Source organism: Tamandua tetradactyla (genome assembly GCF_023851605.1).
Source record: "Tamandua tetradactyla isolate mTamTet1 chromosome 18 unlocalized genomic scaffold, mTamTet1.pri SUPER_18_unloc_1, whole genome shotgun sequence".
Taxonomy (NCBI): Eukaryota; Metazoa; Chordata; class Mammalia; order Pilosa; family Myrmecophagidae; genus Tamandua; species Tamandua tetradactyla.
The window spans coordinates 2,545,804-2,569,164 of NW_027518250.1; the positions used below are offsets into that span (position 1 = coordinate 2,545,804).

At 43.5% G+C, this 23,361-nt stretch overlaps 1 protein-coding gene across 14 annotated transcripts; it reads left to right on the forward strand.

The window, feature by feature from the left end:
* The first annotated feature begins 576 nt into the window (after positions 1–576).
* Positions 577–23,361, forward strand: LOC143672849 (mitogen-activated protein kinase kinase kinase 9-like). 14 transcript variants are annotated; one of them, XM_077147314.1, is made up of 8 exons: positions 587–796; positions 2,168–2,278; positions 8,758–8,864; positions 11,820–11,883; positions 15,071–15,314; positions 16,908–17,148; positions 18,453–18,600; positions 22,942–23,353. In XM_077147314.1, exons 3-6 carry the CDS (start codon positions 8,809–8,811, stop codon positions 17,045–17,047), a joined length of 504 nt encoding a protein of 167 aa, XP_077003429.1. In that variant the 5' UTR covers positions 587–796; positions 2,168–2,278; positions 8,758–8,808; the 3' UTR covers positions 17,048–17,148; positions 18,453–18,600; positions 22,942–23,353. The 14 variants fall into 14 exon arrangements, with proteins under 14 accessions (XP_077003431.1, XP_077003436.1, XP_077003434.1 ...); XM_077147309.1 differs by having other exon boundaries at positions 588–796; positions 8,727–8,864; positions 18,426–18,600; positions 22,942–23,354; XM_077147311.1 differs by having other exon boundaries at positions 588–796; positions 8,727–8,864; positions 18,426–18,512; positions 22,942–23,354.

A 23,361-nucleotide genomic window follows, 5' to 3' on the forward strand; every position in this document is an offset into this window, starting at 1 on the left:
ATTTTAACACACTGAAAACCAACCAAAAAGAAAATCCTAGGCAAAAGAAAGAAAATGACTCTAAAAAATAAAATAATCAAGAAAATCAAATGCCTAGATTCCAGCAAGAAGTCATGCAAAGAAACATGAAGATACGGACCCGCATGTGCATGTCTGAGTTTACCACCAGGGGTCCTCGTGGTGCACTTGCGCACACCCGACCGCAAGCTCAGTGGGTGCGAACACGATGCGCCTGCGCCCGCCCGGAGTTCTCGTGGCTCGCACCGCGCCTGCGCACACCGGCCCCCTGCCCGGCTGAAACTCATTTGCCGCCCCGTGGCGCTGCGTGAGGGTCACGGCAGTTGGTGTCTGTGGTGGCTCGGCGGGCGTTGGCGCTGGTTGCTGGCCCTCAGGGAGCTGCAGTGGTGCAGTCAGCGGCGGGCCGACCTGGCCTGGGGTTCTGGGCATTTGCGTGGGGCCGGGCGGCCGCGACCGAGAGCGGAGGCCGGACGGAGCCGGAGCCGGAGCCGGATCCCGAGCGGAAGCGGCGGGGGCGGTGCGGGGTCCGCCCGCGGCCAGGTGAGCGGGCATCCGGGCGCGGGGCCGCAGTCGCAGTGTTTCTTGTGCTGGTCCCGCACGCACCCTGGGGCCGCTGGAATCCTCGGGAGGGGGCTTCACCGAGACCATGAGGAAATTCGACCTCAGGAAAGGGCTGGGCGGCCTGACCGCTGGATTGTCCTCGGCCGCGCAGCCGCCGCCGGCAGCCACGAGACGGAGATCACCGAGAGGCTTCAGGGAACACTTCCAGTTCTGCAAGGTGACCCGGGGCGGGCGCGCGGTGGCAGAGCACCGGGGAGGGGGTAGCGGGCACGAGTGTGGGCGGGGCACAGGGAGTGGCGCGCGCGGGTGGTGAGGCTCCGGGCCTGGGAGCGGGTTGCCGGGTGCGGGAGCGGGGCGGCGGGCGCGGGAGTGGGGCGGTGGGTGCAGGGAGTGGGGCGCCGGGCGCGGGAGCGGGGCGGTGGGTGCAGGGAGTGGGGCGGTGGGCGCGGGAATGGGGCGCCGGGCACGGGAGTGGGACGGTGGGCGCGGGAGTGGGGCGGCTGGGCGCAGGAGAGGGGCGGCGGAGCCGGGTCAGGGAGTGGGGAGCGGGGCTCCGGCTTGGGGAGCGGCCTGGTGGCTGGGTGGTCCTTGTTCACAGGGCTCTGACCCCACCGGCATGGCCTAGAAGCCTTCCGTGGGAGCGATTTTGGCTTAACCCGCCGAGTTTAGTTTTCTTTGGATGTTTGATCTTGGCTTTTCTCCTAAAATGTGCAGTGAGTGGCTGAAAATATTGTTCTGTTAAGAAGTTAGTGCTATGATTTTTGCCTGTTGAGGAGGTTGGTACCATGGTGTTCATAAAGCCCCCTATAACAATTGGTTTTAGATGTTTCTCTGTGGGGGCTTGTGCCCCATCTATCTGGCGGGGTCTTCTGAGTTCCTCCAAGCATCTGTTAAAGAGGAGGGGGGCTGGCCTCACCTTTAGTGGGCCCCTTTGCATCTTTTTATTTTTTATAATATTTTTTACTGAGTATAACATTTATACAATGAGGAATCTATTTTGAAGTACACTGTAAGAAGTAGTTATCAAGAGTTTGATATGGGCTACAGTTCCATAATTTTGTGTTTTCTAGCTGCTCCAAGACACTAGTGACATAATAGAAATACCAATATAGTGGTTTAGCAGTCATGCTCATTTGTTACATTCTAAATTCTCTGTTATAAAGCCCCCTTCTCCTTTGACCCTTCTCCCAGTCTTTAGGGAAATTTGGACTCTGCCCATTCTAACTTTTTCATGTTGCAGAGGGGTATCGGCAGTATAAGAGAGGGGGATGGAACTAGTTGATGTTCTTGGAGAGGCTGGTCCCTCTGCGTTTCAGGACTTACTTGGCCTAGAAACCATCTGGAGTTTGTAGGTTTCTAGAAGTAATCTTAGTGTGTGAAACTTGTGTAGAATCTCTGACAAAGCCGGGGGTGTTCTTTAGGGTTGACAGGAATGGTGTTTGTTGGAGTTGGCAGACCATGGTAATTAGCAGTATCTAGCTGAAGCTTGTGTAAGAGTACCCCCCAGAGCAGCCTCTTGACTCTACTTGAACTCCCTGAGCCACTGATACCTTATTTTATTACATTTCTTTTCCCCCTTTTGATCCAGAAGGCATTGTGGATCCCATGGTGCCCAGGCTAGACTCAGCTCTTGGAGTCATGTCCCATTTTCCCAGGGAGACTTTCACTGCTGGATGTCATGTCCCATGAAGAGGGAAAGGTAATGATTTTACTTGTTATGTTGGGCTTAGAGAGAGGGGGGCCACATCTGAGCAACAAAAGAGGTTTTCTTGGGGGTGCCTCTTAGGCCTAATTTTAAGTAGGCTTTCCTATCCTTTGTGGAGGTAAGTTTCATACGAACAACCCCCCAAACTCGTGGCTCAGCCTATAGCTTTGGTTGTCCAGACTGCTTGTGAGAATATTCAACTTGGGGAAGTTGAATTTTCCCCTGTTCTCACCATTCCGTGAAGTGGACTTTCCAAATACTTTTTTAGTCACTGTTCAAATGACTCTGGGATTTATTGGGGCATCACTCTGGACAAACCAACAAAATCTCCTGTCCTTCTCAAGGTTCCATGTACTTAATGGTGTTCAATTAAGCTGTCTACATAATCTATATTAGGAAATGCAATAGTCAAAAGTATAAATTTTGTACCAAATAAACATTTTTTGCTTTAGTCTACACATAATTTGAAATTTTAAAATATTAATTACCATCTATTTTCAGCACCCTGCAGTAATGACATTCCTTTGTTCTTCCTCATGCAGAAACATTTTAAAAATTTGTACATGTAGTCACTATCATTATACAGTCTAGACATTCCTAGATTATACCACCTCAATCTTTATTGCCTATCTTTCTTTCTCATTTCATTTGTGCCCCCAGCTCTCCTCCCTCTATTATTCCCACATTCAGCTTCATTCAGTGTTTTAACGTAATTATATTACACTTAGGTAGTATTGTACTGTCCATTTCTGAGTTTTTACATTCAGTCCTGTTGCACAATGTGTCCTTTCAGCTCCAGTTACCCAATGTCTTACCCTATTTCTATCTCCTGATGGTCTGTCTGTTACCAACAGAATTCTCCAAGTTTATTCAGTAATGTCAGTTCATATCAGTGAGACCATACAATATTTGTCTTTTTGTTTCTGGCTAATCTCACTCAGCATAATATTCTTAAGGTCCATCCATGTTGTTACATACTTCGTAACTTTATTCTGTCTTACAGCTGCATAATATTCCATTGTATGTATATACCACAGTTTGTTTAGCCACTTGCCAGTTAATGGACATTTTGGCTGTGTTTCCGTCTCTTGACTATTGTAAATACTGCTGCTGTAAACATTGGTGTGCAAATGTCTGTATGTGTCCTTGTCCTCATGTCCTCTGAGTAGATACCTAGCAATGGTATTGCCGGGTCATTAGGCAATTCTATATTTAGCTTTTTGAGGAAACAGCCAACTGCCTTCCACAGCGGTTGTACCATTTGACAGCCGCACCAACATTAGATAAGCGTGCCTCTTTCTCCACATCCTCTCCAGCACTTGTCATTTTCTATTTTATTGATAATGGGCATTCTGGTGGGTGTGAGATGATATCTCACTGTGGTTTTGATTTGCATTTCTCTAACAGCCATGGAAGTTGAGCATGTCTTCATGCGCCTTTTGGCCATTTGTCTGTCTTCTTCTGAGAAGTGTCTGATCATGTCTTTTGCCCGTTTTGTAATTGGATTGGCTGTCTTTATGTTGTTGAGCTGAACAATCTCTTTATAAATTCTGGATATGAGACCTTTATCTGATATGTCATTTTCCAATATTGTCTCCCATTGGGCAGGCTGTCTTTTTACTTTCTTGATGAAGTTCTTTGATGTGCAAAAGTGTTTACTTTTGAGGAGTTCCCACTTCTTTCTTTCTTCAGTGCTCTTGCATTGGGTTAAGGTCTAGAAACCCGGCACAGGTATAAGATTTATAAGAGATTTCTGTACATTTTCTTCTAACAGTTTTATGGTCTTAGATCTAATGTTTAGGTCTTTGATCCATTTTGAGTTGACTTTTGTATAGGATGTGAGGTTTGGGTCCTCTTTCTTTCTTTTGCATATAGATATCCAGTTCTCTAGGCACCGTTTATTGAAGTGACTCTTCTGTCCCAGGTGAGTTGGCTTGACTGCCTTATCAAAGATAATTGTCAATGAGTAAGAGGGTCTATATCTCAATACTCTGTTCAATTCCGTTGGTCGATATATCTATCTTTATACCAGTACCATGCTGTTTTGATCACTGTAGCTTCATAATATGCCTTGAAATCAGGTAGCGTGAGACCTCCGACTTCATTTTTTTCTCAGGATACTTTTAGCTGTTCGGTACATGCTGCCTTCCCTGATAAATTTGGTTATTGGTTTTCTGTTTCTGAAAAGAAAGTTTTTTTGGATTTTAATTGGTATTGCATCAAATCTGTAAATCAGTTTATGTTGAATTGACATCTTAACTATACTTAGTCTTCCAATCCATGAACACGGTATGGCCTTCCATCCATTTAGGTCTTCTGTGATTTCTGTTAACAATTTCTTGTAGTTTTCTTTGTATAGGCCTTTTATCTCTTTAGTTAAATTTATTCCTAAATATTTTATACTTTTGGTTGCTGTTGTAAATGGAATTCTTTTCTTGATTTCCCCCTTAGATTGTTCATTACTAGTGTATAGAAATACTACAGATTTTTGAGTGTTAATCTTGTAACTTGCCACTTCGCTGTACTCATTTCTTAGCTCCAGTAGTTTTGCTATGGATTTTTCAGGGTTTTCGACATAGGGTATCATATCATCTGCAAACAGTAAGAATTTTACTTCTTCCTTTCCAATTTTGATGCCTTGTGTTTCTTTCTTTTGTCTAATTGCTCTGGCTAGAACTTCCAACACAGTGTTGAATAACAGTGGTGACAGTGGACATCCTTGTCTTGTTCCTAATCTTAGGGGGAAAGTTTTCAGTTTTTCCCCGTTGGGGATGTTGTTAGCTGTGGGTATTTCACATATTCCCTTTATCATTTTGAGGAAGTTCCCTTCTATTCCTATCCTTTGAAGTGTTTTGAACAGAAAAGGATGTTGAATTTTGTTAAATGCCTTTTCTGCATCAATCCAGATGATCATGTGGTTTTTCTGCTTTGATTTGTTGATATGGTTTTCTTATGTTGAACCCTCCTTGCATACCTGGGATGAATCCTACTTGGTCATGATGTATAATTCTTCTAATGTGTTGCTGGATTCCATTAGCTCAAATTTTGGTGAGGATTTTTGCAACTATATTCATTAGAGAGATTGGTCTGCAGTTTTCCTTTTTTGTAATATCTTTGTCTGGCTTTGGTGTGAGGGTGATGTTGGCTTTGTAGAAAGATTCTGGAATGTTTGGTAAAATTCACATGTGATGCCGTCTGGTCCTGGACTTTTCTTTTTGGGGAGCTTCTTAATGACTGATTCAGTTTCTTTACTTGTCATTGGTTTGTTGGGGTTGTCTATTTCTTCTTGAGTCAATGTTGGTTGTTCATGCCTTTCTAGAAAGTTGTCCATTTCATCTACATTGTTGTATTTATTAGCATAAAGTTGTTCATAGTATCCTGTCATTACTTCCTTTATTTCTGTGGGGTCAGTGGTTATGTTTTCTGTTCCATTTCTGATCTTATTTATTTGTATCCTCTCTCTTCTTTTTGTCAGTCTTGCTAAGGGTCCATCAATCTTATTAATTTTCTCATAGAACCAGTTTCTGGTTTTGTTGATTTTCTCAATTGTTTTCACATTCTCAGTTTCTTTTATTTCTCTCTGATCTTCATTATTTTGTTCCTTTTGCTTGCTTTGGGGTTAGTTTGCTGTTCTTTCTCTACTTCTTCCAAGTGGACAATTAGTTCCTTGATTTTTGCCCTTTCTTCTTTTTTGATATAAGCATTTAGGGCAATAAATTTCCCTGTTAGCACTGCCTTTGCTGCATCCCATAAGTTTTGGTATGTTGTGTTTTCATTTCATTTGCCTCAAGATACTCACTGATTTCTCTTATAATTTCTTCCTTGACCCACTGATTGTTTAAGAGTGTGTTGTTGAGCCTCCACTACTTTTGAATTTTCTGACACTGTGCCTATTATTGATTTCCAACTTCATTCCTTTATGATCTGAGAAAGTGTTTTGTATGATTTCAGACTTTTTGAATTTATTGAGACTTGCATTGTGACCCAGCATATGGTCTATCCTTGAGAATGATCCATGAGTACTTGAGAAAAAGGTGTATCCTGCTGTTGTGGGGTGTAATGTTTTGTAACTGTCTGTTAAGTCTTGCTCATTTATTGTATTGTTCAAATTCACCATTTCTTTATTAATCCTCTGTCTAGATGTTCTCTCCATTGATCAGAGTGGTGAATTGACGTCTCCAACTATTATGGTAGATGCATCTATTTCTCTTTTCATTGTTTGCCTCATGTGTTTTGGTGCATTCAGGCTCAGTGCATAAATATTTATGATTGTTATGTCTTCTTGCTGAATTGTTCCTTTTATTAATACATAGTCTCCTTCTTTGACTCTTCTAACTGTTTTACATTTGAAGTCGAATTGGTTGGATATTAGAATAGCTACTGCTGCTCTTTTCTGATTGTTACTTGCGTAAAATATCTTTTCCCAACCTTTCACTTTCAACCTGTTTATCCTTGGGTCTAAGATGTGTCTCCTGTAGACAGCATATAGATAGGCCCAGGTTTTTAATCCATTCTGCCAGTCTATGTGTTTTCATTGGGGAGTTTAATCCATTGATCTTTAGTGTTATTACTCTATGGGTAGTCTTTTCTTCTGCCATTTTGCCTTTTGGATTTTATATGTCCTACCTAATTTTCCTTCTTTTTACCTTTACTCATAGTCTTCCTTTCTCCACTCTTCTCCACACCTCACCTCTCTCTTCTGTCTTTTCTTATCTATCTCTACTGCTCCCTTTAGTATTTCTTGCAGAGCTGGTCTCTTGGTCACAAATTCTCTCTGTGATGTTTTGCCTGAAACTATTTTAATTTCTTCCTCATTTTTGAAGGGCAATTTTGCTGGATATAGAATTCTTGGTTGGCGGTTTTTCTCTTTTAGTAATTTAAATATATCATCCCACTGTCTTCTTGCCACCATGGTTTCTGCTGAGAAATTGCTGCATAGTCTTATTGGGCTTCCCTTGTATGTGATGGATTGCTTTTCTCTTGTTCCTTTCAAGATTCTCTCTTTCTCTTTGACCTCTGACATTCTGATTAGTAAGTGTCTTGGAATGTGTCTGTTTGGATCTATTCTCTTTGGGGTATGCTGCATTTCTTGGATCTGTAATTTTAAGTCTTTCATAAGAGTTGGGAAATTTTCAGTGATCGTTTCCTCCATTAGTTTTTCTCCTCCTTTCCCCTTGTCTTCTCCTTCTGGGACACCCACAACACATATATTCGTGCACTTCATATTGTCATTCAATTCCCTGAGAATTTTTTTCCATTTTTTTCCATTTTTCCCTATATTTTCATTGGCTTGTTGGATTTCAGATGTCCTGTCCTCCAGTATCTTTTTCTCTCTCTGACCTTCCCTACAAGGCCTTCTGTAGTAAGATTAAGATCCATCCCGATTGAGCTGGGCCATACCTTAGCTGAAGTAAGCTCATCAAAAGGTTGTATCTATGAGAATTCACACCCACAGGAATGGATGAAATTTAAGAGCATGCTTTCTGGTATACAGAGCTCCAAGCTACCGTAATGGCTAAATGTCCAATGCCATTTGTTTCATGGCTTCTTCCTGAAAATTGCTAGGTTTCATCGTGGGTCACGTTCTTAGAGTCATTACATAACCCATAAATCTATGTTTTCTGTCACTATGGAGATATATATACAGACGTATGCATAGTCTTAAGTGTTTTAATATGCTGTCTCTTTTAATATTCAGTGGAATTGTCTTCTTAGTTTTAATTTTTATATGGAAGCCTTCTCAGTTATTCTTTAATTACTTTATCCATTAAGCCCTCAGTACTCTTCCTGTACGTTCAGGGGTGTTGATGTCTTCTCACTAAGTGCTTGAGATTGTGGCGTCCGCTCACCTGTAGTTGACTCCCTGGTGGACACTGTAGAGGGCTCTACTAACCCATGGTTGACTCCCCCATGGACACTGAAGAGGGCTCTGCTAACCCGTAGTTGACTCCCAGGTGAACACTATAGAGGGCTGTGCTCTCCCCTTGGTGACCCCCAGAGGAACATTCTAGAGGGCTGGAGCAGAGAGCCTGTGCCTATAGGCCAGGAACTAGACCCGGCCACTTCTCCAGGCCTGTGAGAGTTGGCCTGTGGACTGAAAGCCAGGTGAAAGCCAGGGGCAGGAGCGTGCTGCGGGGAAGAAGCCTGAGCCCAGGTGGGGATGGTGACGGGGCCAGTGACACTCATCTCATGGTGGCTTGGAAGGGTGCGTGGTTGGATCACCAAGGATGTGCTGGGCACCCCAAGACTGCCCCCGATTCCTGACCCTTGCCTCCTCCTGCCCCAGCCTACATGTTCGTGTATTCTCCCCCCCATGGGGAGGGGCGTGGTGGGTGGCAGTCCACCCTCCTCACTTTTCTGGAAGTACATGTGTGAGGGATCCTCTCACACACCTGAAACCTGTGTGCCTTTTCTCTCATTGCCTTTTGGGTTTTTCTTCCAGCAGGTTGACATTTTGCCATCTACCCTTCCAGAGTAAGTGGCTGTATGTGGGCACCAGATGAGGCAGCATCCCCATCGTGAACATGGAGGCCTTCTCACTGTCCAGCCACATCATCATGTGGAACAAAGCCATCGAGCTGTGAGTCCCCCACCTGCCCAAGAGTGCCTGGGCCTCCTCAGCCTCCTGCTCCCCTGTGCACACCTGGTTGGCAGTTTGCAGATTTGAGTGCTTTGTGCATACTCCTGCAGGAACCCTGTGCACACCACAGTGTGTGTTTTCACGTGGGCATGAACCAGAACGTGCTGTGTAGAGCAGTCCTTGCTCTTGCTGGGTGAAAAGCCTCATCCTTCTCCTTCTCTTCTGATGCCAGTCACGACCCAGTAATGGCTGTTTGAAAATATTGCCTCAACCCCACTTATTTTAAACCTAGTAATTGATGCCTGTGACCTAATTTCTGGTGAAGGTCCACAGACTGCCATGTTAACCAAAGGCTGGTTTTTCTTAGTTTAGGTGTGTGGTGATTATTTGAACTAATTTTAACAACAAAAACCATGGGACCCTAAGGATTCTACCTTGGTGGGGTGCTTTTTCAGTGCTGCTTTTTGTTCTGTCCTTTTCTCTTTTTTTTTGATGAACAGATAGCTTGTAGGTTGCACTCAGACATCCTCGTGTCTCTGACCCGAGAACAGCATTGACTGACCCCCGCAGCTGTTGGTGCTGCACAGGGGTGGTGGAGCCTATACCACCCCGAGCTGGGTGCCCGGGTCACACAGGCACTGGCCTCCTCACCTAGGCTCCTTGTTCTCTACACAGGGCTGCCTCCCCCTACCAGGGAGAGGCATCGCTGCCTCTCAGCTGCCCCACTGGGGGCTCAGGTGGTGTGCTGGTTTGAAAGAAAGTATTCCCCCTAGAAAATCCATGTTTTAACCAACATCCCATTTCATAAAGGTAGAATAATCTGTACTCAATACTGCATGTTTGAAACTGTAATCAGATCATCTCCCTGGATGATGTGATTTAGTCAAGAGTGGTTGTTAAGCTGGATTAGGTGATGACATGTCTCCACCCATTTGATTCAGAGAAAGCAGAGAATGCTACAGCACCATGAAGCAGAGAGTCCACCAGCCAGAGACCTTTGGAGATAAAGAAGGAAAACGCCTCCCCATGAGCTTCATAAAACTGGAAACCAGGAGAGAAAGCTAGCAGATTATGCCGTGTCCATCATGTGACCTTCCAGCTGAGAAAGAAGCCCTGACTGTGTTCTCCATGTGCCTTCTCACTTGAGAGAGAAGCCCTGAACTTCATCGACCTTCTTGAAACAAGATAGCTTTCCCTAAGATAGCCTTAGATTGGACATTTCTATAGACTTGTTTTAATTGCGACATTTTCTCGGCCATAGAACTGTAATCTGGCAACTCATTAAAATCCCCCTTTTGAAAGCCATTCTGTTTCTGGTATACTGCATTCTGGCAGCTAGCAAACTAGAACAGATTTTGGTATCTGAGAGTGGAGTGCTGCTGCAATTTGCAAATACCAGATATGTTGGAACGGTGTTTTGGATGGCTAAGGGGAAGATTCTGGAGGAACTGTGAAGAGAATGAGGGAGAATTCCTGGAGTGCTTGAAGAGACGGTTGGTGTAAATGGAACCACTGCCAATCTGGACAAAGGTGGACCCAAAGGGAGAGATTGGAGTTTGCAGAGTAAGAACCATGGAAGCTCGGGTCTGAAGCCAAGAAACCTCAGCCTGGAGAGTGGACCCACCCATATACATGGAGAGGGTGAGTTTACCCTAAAGGGTGAGGATGAGTCTCCAACCTTGTTGCAGTGGAAGAGTTGTGCAGCCTCAGGCCTTGGAGAAGGTAGAACATGCTCATTGGGGGACTGGGGAGAGCCTGGCTGCCGCCCCATGGTGGGGTCCAGCATGTACCCCGGAAATGGCAGAGAGCCCAGGGGTGGCCCTGATGCCTGGGGAGAGTGGAGCCAAGAACAACGTGGTCTCCTCGATGATCCCTGAGGTTGATTTGGAAAGAGGCTGGCCACTGCATAGGCCCTCGGAAAGGGTGGGATTGCCAGTTTCTAAAGCTGAAGGATAAATGACTTTCAGACTTTGAAATCCAGTGGTGTTTGCCGTGCAAGTTTTCCTTCCAGTTTCTCCAATCCTGTGACTGTCCTCCTTTGCATATTGGCATCAGATAACTTGTTTTGGGATTCACAGGTCCACAGCCAGAAGAGAATTTTTTGCACCTGTTTAAGGTGATGCTTGTCATTGCCAAGTTGACGAGGGGTGGACATGTGGTAGTTAGATTCAGTTGTCAACTTGGCCAGGTGAAAGGCACCTAGTTTTGTTGCTGTGGGCATGAGCCAATAGTATGTGAATCTCATCTGTTGCTGCTTACATCTGCAGTTGGCTAGGAGGGCGCCGGCTGCAATGAATGAATGACATTTGACTTAATTGGTAGCTGCTTAAATGAGAGAGCACAATGTAGCACAGCCAAAGCAACTCAGCATACCTCATCTCAGCACTCGCAGCTCAGCTTAGGCCTTTGGAGAATCAGAAAGAAATCACCTTGGGGAAAGTTGTTTGAACTCAGAGGCCTGGAGAGAAGGCCGACAGAGACCATTCTGTGTGCCTTCCCACGTAAGAAAGAACCTCAGTGGAAAGTTAGCTGCCTTTCCTCTGAAGAACTAACAAAATAAATCCCCTTTTGTTAAAAGCCAATCCATTTCTGTTGTGTTGCATTCTTGCAGCTAGCAAACTAGAACAGGTGGCATGAGGCCAACACTGACAGTCGTGTAGAAACCTCAGCTTGGAGAACTCTTCCGGGTACTGGTTTCTGGGGTATGGAATGCTTTGACTGAATCCAAGAGTCTTTCTTACACAGGAGGTCTTTATTTGCAAATTTTGCTGGCTTGTATCAACATGCAAGTTATTTCCATTTTTTTCCTCTTCCTGCTCTGATCCATATCAAGGTATTACTTACTGAAATGTTTGTATCCTTTATACGGACCTCTTTATTTCCCATGTATTTATTCTCATTTATTTGTATTTGAAATTTTTGAGAAAAAAAGTCTTAACTTTTTTTCCCTTTTAGGTCATCTAAATCTCACCCAGGGCCTGTCGTCCATATAAGTGACAGTCCAATGGATGAGAGAAAGGTAGAATTTCTTCTAAAATTTATATTTATGATATAAAAGAATGAATCTTGGTGTCCTTAAGTATGTAAACTCTTCTAGTACTGTACTTACCAAACCTGAGATTGCTTACAAAGGTTATGTATCTCATATACCAAATTGCTTATTTATACATTATGAAAAACAAGTGAAAAAAGTAGAATCATTTAAAATTTTAAAGAACCAAAAAGTACCCTAAAATATCGATAAAGTTAAATACACTTGAAAGTGTTTTTTTATATTTGGCTTGTTCTAAATAGTTTACCAGATTTTTCTGATAATCCTGACTAAAAGTATTCTTTGATGGTTTTGAATTATTTTCAACACACTTGTTCAGTTTTTATGTTGATTATTACATGTTGCCTTGTGTTAGCATCATGTCTAGATCTCATCTCTGTTTGTTCATAAATTAGCAATGTAGGTATTAAAGTGCATTATTTAATGTAGCATTTTGAACCATCTTATGTCAATTATATGTAAGTTTTAAATTCTGAATCTAGTTTCCTACAGTCAGTATCTCAATAAACTTAAAAAGAATAGAGTTTCCTTTCCCATAAATCTGGTTGTTATTCAAAGCCAGCCTGTGAGGTAGTTCTGTGTAGATGTAGCCTTCCTTCTGCCATAGAGTTTTCTGTGATAGCCTAAGTGAGTGCTGGGCAGTGTCTGTGCTCCCCGGGCCCTGCCACCTGGACGTCTGGGCTTGGGGTTGGGGTTTGCCCAGGTCTTCCCACCTTCTGTCCGTGGAGACCCACAGTGTCTGTCACACTGCCCTCTTGGTGGAAATTATGATGAACCTGTTTACATAATGGTTTGCATTTAGAAAATTATCTTCTATCTCTTCTTCCTATTTCTAGTTCATTCATTCATTGACTCAGCAATTATTCAACAACTGTTCGTACCCACCCTGTAACTTTTTTTATTTTGGCTTTACATTTTCTGTATTATCTTTTTTTTTAATTGAGGAATCTTCAGACACATGCAGTCCATACATAGTGTACCGTCAATGACTCGCATTATCATCACGTTGGTGATCACCATAATCATTTCTAGAACATTTGCATCACTCCAGAAAAAGAAAGAAAAAGAAAAAAGAAAAAGCACATACATTCCATACCCCTTATACCTCCCTCTCATTGACCACAAGTAGGTCAATATACCCAATTTTTTACCTTTTATTCCCCCTACCCCCCATTATTTATTTATTTTAACCTTATTTTTTCACTCATCTGTCCATACCCTGGATAAAAGGAGCAATGAGACACAAGGTTTTCATAGTCAAACAGTAATATTGTAAAAGATGTTTAATTATATAGTTGTCTTCAAGAATCGATACTTCTGGAACACAGCTCAGTGGTTTCAGGGACTTCCCTCCAGCCACTTCAATATACCATAAACTAAAAAGGGATACCTACATAATGCATAAGAATAACCTCCAGGATAACCTCTCTACTGTTTGAAATCTCTCAGCCATTGAAACTTCATTTTGTCTCATTTCCCTTTTGGTCAGGAAGGGTTTGTCTGTCAATCCCATGATGCTGCTACCCTGTAACACTTTTCAAGGTGCTAATCGTCTTCCTATGTATCTCCTTTCTATCACTTTCATGGCTGTTTTGACATTCTCTTGGGGATGGGGGGCAAGTTGGATGAAAAGTTCATAAAAATGTTTTATTCATATCTTGACTCTGTTCTTTCTTTTTCTGTCCTCTACCTGCGTGCTCAGCTTTCCCCATACCTGTTCTCTCTCACACATGCACACGCACACACACATATATATTTTTTATTTACTTCTGAGTTCCTTTTTTTGCTATACTTTATTTTAGTCCGGAATGACTTCTCGTAGTGGAGCATTTCACTGGGGAATATTCAAGTTTCAGCTGTCAAAGTGTTGTTGTGGCTCCTTTATTGAAAGAAACGTCCTGCTTTTTTGGTGTGGGTCTCTGGTTAATGACATTAAGTCCTCTTAAGCCTTAGCCTCCAACTGCCAGCTCACTTCAGTTCCACAAAGGTGAACTAGTGATAATAGTTTATATTCTAGGTTTTAAACTTTTATGCACATCCTTTGTTCTCTTTCCTGTTTCCTGATTCCATACCCCCACCCTCTTCCTGAGAACCAGTGCTGTGTTCATTTATAAATTCATGCAGAAGGATAAAGGAGAAACTGGAAAGAGGTTCTGCCCACCTGTATGCTTCCACCCCCTTTCTCAGAGCAAAATGGAAAGAAGCATTCTTGGCTCAGGATATGGGAATCAAAGTGAGATTTTTGCCCCACTTCTACTCATCCAGCTTTCTGTCTCCTGCTCTCCTTCTGAGAAGGAAAAGAGAGTTCTCTGTCTGCATTTTTTGAGATTCTCTGTCTGGCTGTCTTGAGTTGCTGCAGAGGCACAGTGTGGCCTGGGATGACATCTTACATGTTCATTGAAAGTTCATTTCAGGGGTGTGTGGCAGAACAGAGGTGAGCTTCTTTTGGCAAAGACTTCAGGGAATGTTCTCTCTTCTTGCTGTGCTCTCACGATCTTTCCAGAGCAAATTATTATCCTTTCAGACCAGATAAGAGTTAAAACCACGTGCCTCAGTGGACTTATTCACCAAATAAACTAAGATTTAGATAGCATGCCTGACATACTTCTTGAACAGCCATCCTGAAAATATATTTGTTTTTATTTGAATGTTAGGTGATGCCTGGAGGGTGATTCATTTGCATTGGCCATATTTTAAGTTAAATCACATTAATTTGGTTCTGTTTGTCTTTTTCTAATCCTATATAAAATGAAAAAAAGGAAAATAAAAATAAGACTGTGTTGTTCAAATACAGGACTATAGTTTTCAGCCACAGGCAATTTTAAACAAGGTTCAAGGGGTAGCTGGGAGCTCACAGCTTCCTTCTCTAGGGTTTGGCCTGTGGCTTTAGCTACTCTGTATCCTCAGTATGCCTATGTTACGCCTTCCTTTCCCCACCATCCATGGTGGTTAGGGGCTCATTGACCAGTTAACTACCAGCCTCCTCTTCCCACTGGAGACTTGGAGCATGGGGCACCTAGTACAAGTTCTGCAGGGCCTGGCAAGTCCCTCAGGTTGCCACGAGCACTTGCCCTCTGGGGCTCTCTGGTCTTACCCCCCTAACCACTGTGCACTCAGTGTTCTGCTTCTCTCATGGTTCCCACCTGTCCTGCAGGAGCTCCGCACCTGGGAGGAGGAGCTGACGCAGGCTGCGCTCCAGCAGAAGAACCTGGAAGAGCTGCTGTGGTGCAGGGAGCAGGAGCTGGCTGAGCAGGAGATCGACATCCTGGAGTGGGAGCTTAACATCATCCTCCACCAGCTGTGCCAGGAGAAGCCCCGACTGAAAAAACACATGGGCAAGTTCAGGAAGAAGAGCCGGCTGAAGCTTAAGGATGGCAACCGCATCAGCCTTCCCTCTGGTCAGTGGCCAGAAGCCTGCTGGAAGTAAGAACAGAGAGCCTGGTTTTGGGGCGGGGCAAGGGCTTGGTATGGGCAAGGATCCCTACCTACTCTGTCCCAATAGTAGGGACTGAGCTTTTGGAAACACAAGACCTAGGGTTTCAAAATGGACCTTTGTTGAATTTGGCCATTCTGTTCAGTACAAAGACGCTGGCCTCCTGAAAATCTCGCCCACTTTAGGGGCATCAGTGACTGTGACTGAACACAGAGAGTGAACTGATAGGTGAGTGTGGTCCAGGCTGCTAGAAGCATGGCTGCTCACATAGGCACCTTTCCTTTTAGGCAGACTTGGAGAAGGAAGCATGTGATTGGGGTGGGGTGGGAGAGCAGTTTGTAGATTTCAAGGTATATATGTGTGAGACAGGAGAAATCTTGCCTTTGCAGAATAGCTCATGTCAAGGTTTATTTAAATGACTAGTTCTCTGAATGCACTTGGGTTTATGTTTAACTCACAGGACTTTGATTTACACATAAGCTTTAGAAACACATTGGCTAAAAATATATACATTTTTGACTTGTACAGACTTGGAAAAATGCAAAGAAATATGAAGCTATGAATTAGAATCTTTGTGGTGTATAATGCACCCATTGAAGAAGGTGAGTGTTCAAGTGTATGTTTGTATAGATAAAAATGTTCACTTGCGTTCTGATACATAAGGCCCAAGGAAGCAAGCTTATTAGAAGTATAAGGAACTAAGGAAAAATAGCATGATAGGAATAGCAGTGGTTGGCTTTCAATGGTAGCTTAAGTATAGACAAGTGAATTAATTCACTTAAATTCAGTGAATGTGTTCATGGGATGTGTTTACTGATCTCCTTGTTGCATATCTTTTTCTTTTCGGACAACCTTGAGTCTTTGAGCACCTCTTGAGCATCTAACATGTGTTGCGCACATTGCCAGGTGCTGGGAATACAACTTAGTGGGGAGACCCAGGTGCAGACAAACAGTTGTTGTTATTCCTCTTTGACAGATGAGGAAAGTGAAACTCAGAAATTAAGAGCTAAACGCAAACCCTGGTTTACTGTCCTTAAGTTCTGTATTCTTTCTGCTGTACCATAACTGCCTTTGGAAGATATTAGAGTTTGGACATCTCCCTCATTTCCTTAGGTTGTTCTCACCCAAGACTAGTTCTTAATACCCACCTCTCCCCCCCATAGTAAAAAGCATCAGTCCCCCTGCTTTGTTCCCTGAGAAAAGGGAGGAAGTACTAATAGATCATATGAAATAGACTTTTTCAAGTTAAATTTCCTAGAATAATATATAAGGTCTCATTGTCTAAAAAGCTATTCTAGATATATAATCATATAACCTGTAAGTCTGTATTATATAGACAGCTTTCTGAAGACTGTCTAATGAAAGGTCACTCAGAAAATGAATTTCCCTCCTTTCCATATATCCACCTTCCATGTCCCTTTGGGAAAAAGAGAGGATTCTGAAAGAGAAGATTTTCCAGGTCAACAATGAGCTTTTCAGGCCTGTCAGTTTTCTTACATGAATTTCATTATGGGAAAATTCAAATGCACATGCTATCTGTCTGTGTTTGCTCAAGCAGATTTCCAGCAGAAGTTCATGGTGCAGGCATCTCCATCCATGGACAAAAGGAAAAGTCTGATCAGCAGCCACTATAGTCCTCCTGCAAACCCCACCATCATTCCTCGCCTTCGTGCCATCCAGTGTGAAACCATTTCCTAAATTAGTTGGGGTCAGAGCACACCAGGTGTCTGCTCTGTCCAGCCACCAGTGGGTCCAGGCTTGCTCCATCTATAACTTCTGCCACCTGTCCTCGACAGCACGTATGTACATATACATTTATATGCATACCCGTAGCCTTTCCCTTTGTCTCTTTCCATGAACTTTACTATGGTTTTCTCTACCTTTTATTCTTAGTCAAATATCAGCAAAGGGTTTTGGGGGTATTAATGGTAGCTCAACTGATTTACAAAGTGATTTGCAATCCAGTGTCTTGTGTCGATATAGGTTGGTACCCTGGCCTGGGGTCCAGGCATGTCCTCTGCCATATTTGGGGCATCATTGTTTTTCTTTTATCCATCCTTCCCAGGGAAGGGCTTTTGCAAAGTCTGAGTTCTGAAGAAACTTGCTAAATACTTTTTATGGTTAGCTGGATCTCAACCAATTTTGCTTTTGTTGCGGTGTGAAAAAATAAATAAATTAAAGAAATAATTTTCCTAATTTATAGATAGATAGAGAGATTTCACCAAAACAAAGGGGAAAAAAATTAAATTAAAAAAAACAAGGACAGGCCACGATGGCTCAACAGGTAGAGTTCTTGCCCGCCAAGCCGGAGACCCAGGTTCAGTTCCTGGTGCCTCCCATGCAAAAATACAAAAAACAGAAACTAAAACTAAAAACAGGATTTATGACTTTTATTGAAAGATCAAATCACTGGGGTCTTTTACATGTGTCCACAGTTTGCTGGAACTGATGGGCTCTTTCATATGCTCTAAATTTTGCTTCAGTTCCCTCAACTTCCTGTTTGATGGTAACTGGCTCCCTTCACACAGTTTAGATAGAAGCCTGGTCCCCAAGGGTTTGACTGTTGCTCTAAGGTATCCATATCAGAAGAATGCTCCTTTTCTCTTATGTTTTGTATTTCTCTAGGCCTGTTCTTTTCCCATCACCTCCTACTCTTGACTTTCTTCTCCTTAAGCTTGAACTCATTTTTTTTTGTTTCTGACCTTTCTTCTTTTGCATTTTCATCTTCCTTAACCCCTTCTTATCTCCCACCTCTCTTCTCATAACCCACCCTTGCCTCCCCATCCCACCCAACAGAGTAAGTTGCTTAAGTCAGATCTGTTTGGAACTCTGATGTTTGGTTGATCTGAGCTTCAGCTTTGTGTTGGACTTAGGGGAATTTAGGAAATGTTTCTATGTGCTTTGAGAAAGGTAAATCATTGGTGGCTGAGGCCTTTATTACTTTCCTGGAAGGCTCTACTTGGGTACAGAGGTTTTTTTTATGAAGTTTAACTTTTTTCCCTGCAGCTCCAAATGTGGGTGTTGATCTGGCAGAGTAAAGGTTAATCTGGGAAGGGCTCTGTGTGTCTTTTTCCAGATCCCACCCATCCATTGTAATTTACAGTGACACCAGGTGAAAGCAGCAAGACCTGGGGGCACAGCTCAGTCATTCCTAAGGAGGAAGGTGAGGAGAAGAGGGCCCCTGTGAATGAGTAACAGACAGGTGGGCCCAATACACTTGGACAGAAGGAACTTGCCTCGGGAGATGAAGGGTAAGAGCCAGATGATGTGAAATTCTTTCTCACTGAAAAATGGGTGCACTATTTTAAAATACCTTTTTCTATGTTGAGTGTTTCAGTGCTTTCTGAGAAATCACCTGAGCTTTACAGCAGAATTTTCCAGTGTCTTTGTTCTCTGGAACTTCCTAGTACAGAGATCAGCAAACTTTTCTCTAATGAGCCAGATGGTGAAAAATATTTTAGGCTTTTCAGGCCATAGGGTCTCTTTCACAACTAATCATCTCTTTTGTTGTAATGCAAAAGCAGCCATGGACCATGGACAGTGTGTAAATGAGTGAGCTTGTCCAGTAAAACGTCATTCATAGAAACTGGTGGTGGGCAGGGGTGGCCCACCAACTCTAGTTTGCCAGCCCCTATAGGTGTCCCACTGAAAGTGGTGAGCAGCCCAAGTATTAACCAGATATAAGTATTCTGGCTGAGTATGTTACTTATACCTGGCTCTTCCTCTTAAAAGGTCTGTTCAAGAGAGGGATCAGAGGACTCTCTTGTTGGAGATTCATACTGAAGCAGCGGCCAGTAGAATAAACCCAGCCTGGTAGTGCAGTAGGATGTAACTCTAGGGAACCAATGCTTCTTTCACGTCCCCTCCCGTAGCCACACTGACATGTGTTTGTGCCCCCTCTGAACAAAGCACAATGCATGCCTTGATACCTTGCTTGTGCTTGTGTTCTGTTTGTGGCCTTGTGGCATAGGAGTTAAATTATCCTAGGTCCCAGCTCTTCTCAGGCCCATCACTCTGAGTCCATGACTTCCTGGGAGTGAATCTTGCCTCCACTATTCCATTATTGTGATCCTCTGCTTCAGTTTCCTCATCTACAAAAGTGGGATAAAACTAGTCCCCATCTCATGATGTTGATGTGGTGACTACATAAATCCACATTTGTGAAGTGCCTAGATTGTCTGGCTCATCATGAGCATACATGAATATCAGCTGTGGTGATGACTATTCTCAGCTTCTCAGGCAATTTTGTTTCTATACCTGAAGAATGGCCATAGTGGTTTATATTCTTGTTCTTGGTGTGAGTGTCTAGAACTTAGACTTCCCTAAGTGTGAAGGTAAGCAGCACACCACCCCACCCCTTGCCCTGGATGCCCTTTTTAGTGACTTTCTTAAGGGCATGTGAGATTGAATATTAGGCTTTAGATCCCTGCTTACAGGTGTCTTGAATCTGTAACTGGCCTGGGTAGTCCTTCAAATACTAAGATTTTGTATTCAAAGTCTGTCTTTCCCTATGTCAGATTTTGGCTGAAGGTGAAAATAACCATTTGTTACATAAAAGATGAACTCTCTGAAGCCAGGCTTCAGAAACCAATTAAATAACTTTGGGATGGAAAATTCAAATATGTAGAACACACTACCTAAGCTGTGAATAATAACTTCAGCAATTGACCCTTCATGGGATGGAAGTTACTCTTCTATACTACATTCTGTAGGAGCAAGAGCTAGTCTGTCCTTTGAACCCTGACTGGAATGGAGTTGAGCCCAGTCTGAGAAACTCAGTTACCCTGAATCCCTTGATACTGTTAACATTAGCACGATTCCAGATAAGATTTGCAAGGTGGCTATAAATTCCAATAGGTCCAGTGGTTCTGCTTCATTTAAAGGTATTTCCTGCTTTGGTATTAAATTTAATTTTATTTTGCATTAGAAAATATTAACTTTTGGCATTTTCTTCCTCCATTTGTAAATTCACCCTTGTAAACTTTTGAAACACATCAAAATATATGATGTAACTTTCCTGATTCTGAATTCTTATTGACATAGAATCTCAAGTAAAGACATCTTTAATACCAGAGATTTTTGAGAAGCTCAGGAAGATAATGTTTATATTTTAGTATCTGTCAGTGGAATAAAATATGTAATGACAAAAGCTATCTTGAATTCAGTAATGTTAACTGAATCTGTGTTTTGTGAATCTTAGCATCATAGCCCTTTTTTAAAAATAGTACATATTGAGGACGAGCCAAGATGGCAGCTTAGTGAGGTGCGGGATTTAGTTCGTCCTCCAGAACAGCTACTAAATAACCAGGAAAAGTACAGAATAGCTCCTGGGACCACGTCAGTGACCAGACACACAGCATACCCCAGTCTGGACCAGCTGGACTGGCTGTGAGCCCCCCCAGAATCATGAGTTCCCCAAGCCAAGGCAGCCAGCGCCCCTCCCCAACAGGCTGCTTCCCAGAGGGGAAAGGAAAGGAACTTGACCAGCAGCAGGGGCTGAGCACAACTTAGCTTCAAGTGTGGAATTAATTCACAAATTCTGACTACTAAAAATAGGCCCCCAGTTCAGGTGAACCTGGTCAGAGTAGAGCTGGCTCATTTTTGCCCTGGTGCTAATGGGGCAGGGCTGACAGAAAAAGAAAAAAAAAGAAACAGTGGTTTTTGTGGCTGTGTTTCTATAGAGGCTTGGCTGCCTTTGGATATAGTGGCAGGACTTCTGAGGCTGCAACTGCCCCAGGCATAGGCATAAACAAGCTTCTTTGAGAGCTTGTCTGGAGCTGGTGCCTTCCCCAGGGGAGGGGTGAGGCCCAGTTCTGGTTGAATCCCTCCCTCAAGGAATTCAGACACCAGGGTTTCATAATTTGAAGCCATTAAAACCAGCCTACAACCTCTCCTCTGTCTCTGCCATGCCCCCAGTAGGGAGAGTCTGCCAGAGTTAAAGGTACCACATCGTCTTATGCTGGTGGGGCCTGCAGGCAGACAAGTGCCACATACTGGGCAGGACAAGAAAAACAGTGTCCAGAGACTTCACAGGAAAGTCTTTCAACCTGCTGGATCTCACCCTCAGGGAAAACCAATGCAGGTGACTCTTTCCTCCTGATGGGAGGCCAGTTTGGTCTGGGAAAATCCAGCTGGGGTCTATAATACCTAAGTAAACTGTCCTAAGGGTGGGGGGACAAAGGCATTGTACAGGCAGGGCAAGAAACAAGAAAACAAGAACTGAAAAATTCTTCTCTGTTAAACAAAACAAAACCTAAGCTAGAAGTCCAGAAAAAGGTGAACTGAAGGTCAGAGAACAGATAGAGAGCAAATTCATCCAGCAAGAAGGCCCTAGATAAAAGAAGTGAAAACAATCTCCAGAATAAACTGATTAAGGTAATTAAATGCCTAGACACCAGCAAAAAAATAACATCACACTAGGAAAATTGAAGATATGGCCCAGACAAAGGAACAAACCAACAATTCAAATGAGATACAGGAGTTGAAACCAAGCCATTAATTCAGAATATATCAACAGACAATGAAAACCTCATCAAAAACCAAATCAGTGAATTGAAGGAGGATATAAAGAAGTTAAGGAATAAACAAAAAGAAGAAATCAAAAGTCTGAAAAAACATATCACAGAACTTATGGGAATGAAAGGCATGGTAGAAGAAATAAAAAAAAAAAGAAAACAATGGAAACCTACAATGGTAGATTTCGAGAAGCAGAACATAGAATTACTAAACTGGAGGACGGATCCTCTGAAATCCAACAAGAACAAGAAAATATGGGGAAAAAGGATAATTTAATTCCCAGAGACTCAGAAATTGAATGACAATATGAAGCACACAAATATACATGTTTTGGGTGTCCCAGAAGGAGAGGAGAAGGGAAAAGAAGGAGAAAAACTAATGGAAGAAATTATCACTAAAAATTTCCCAACTCTTATGAAAGACTTAAAATTATACATCCAAGAAGTGCAGCATACCCAAAAGAGAATAGATTCAAATAGATGTACTCCAAGACACTTACTATTCAGAATGTTAGAGGTCAAAGAGAAAGAGAGAATCTTGAAAGCAAGAGAAAAGCAATCCATCACATACAAGGGAAGCCCAATAAGACTATATGTAGATTTCTCAGCAGAAACCATGGAGGCAAGAAGATCTTGTTCACTGCCCTCCCTCATGGCCCCAGGACTATGAGTGTGAAAGTGTGAGTGTGACTACTGCTGCTAGAGCTCGGGTGTCCACATGGAGCCCAATGTGCACCGTGACGAGGTACCCAGGCTGCACCCCTGGCAGGGTCCCCCATCTTGGGGTTGTGAGGTGACCGGAGTCCCTGTGCCCGGTGCCTGAGGGAATGCCACAGCTGCACCCCTGCCAGGGTCCTCCATCTGGGGGCCTGTGGGGTGACTGGGGGCTCAGTGCCCTGCACCCAAACATACACAGGCTTGCTGGCTCCTGTCCCAGCTGTCAGTATCCTTCACTTATCCCTTCCTCTGCCTCATGATTGTCAGGGTGTGAAAGTGTTGGAGCCAGCACCCTTGTGCCCGCAGAACTGTGAGGTGCCTGGGTGGGTTTGCATTAAAGAGTCACCTTTTCTCTTCCAGAGATTTCCTGACCGGTGGCATGATGATGGAGTTCAGCACAGCTTACATCAATCTGCATGAGATTACGAGTCCCAGGAGCAGTTCACAGTAAGCCCTTGTCAGCCTGGGACCCCAGGGTGAGGCCATGGGTGGCTGGATGTGTGTGCTTTCCCTGGTGAAGTCCATCACTTTGGTCTGAAAGGTCTCTGTCCCTTGCAGAATGCGATGGCACTTTAGGTGAAGACCCAGCTGCATCTCTGCAGCCCTTAAATGGTGGGGTGGAGCCTGCAGTGGGAGGAGCCTGCTGTGTAGAAGGAGCCTGTCATATGGGGTGGAGCCTGCTGTGTGGGTGGAGTCTGTCATATGGGGTGGAGCCTGCGGTGTAGAAGGAGCCTGTCATATGGGGTGGAGTCTACTGTGTGGGTGGAGTCTGTCATATGG

Bases quoted from the DNA above. Each gene is read 5' to 3' on its own strand.
- LOC143672849 (XM_077147314.1), top strand. From the start codon at position 8,809: ATGGAGGCCTTCTCACTGTCCAGCCACATCATCATGTGGAACAAAGCC. The intron at 11,884-15,070 runs GTAGAATTTCTT...CCTGTCCTGCAG, and splicing joins GTCCAATGGATGAGAGAAAG to GAGCTCCGCACCTGGGAGGA. The intron at 15,315-16,907 runs GTCAGTGGCCAG...TTGCTCAAGCAG, and splicing joins CCGCATCAGCCTTCCCTCTG to ATTTCCAGCAGAAGTTCATG.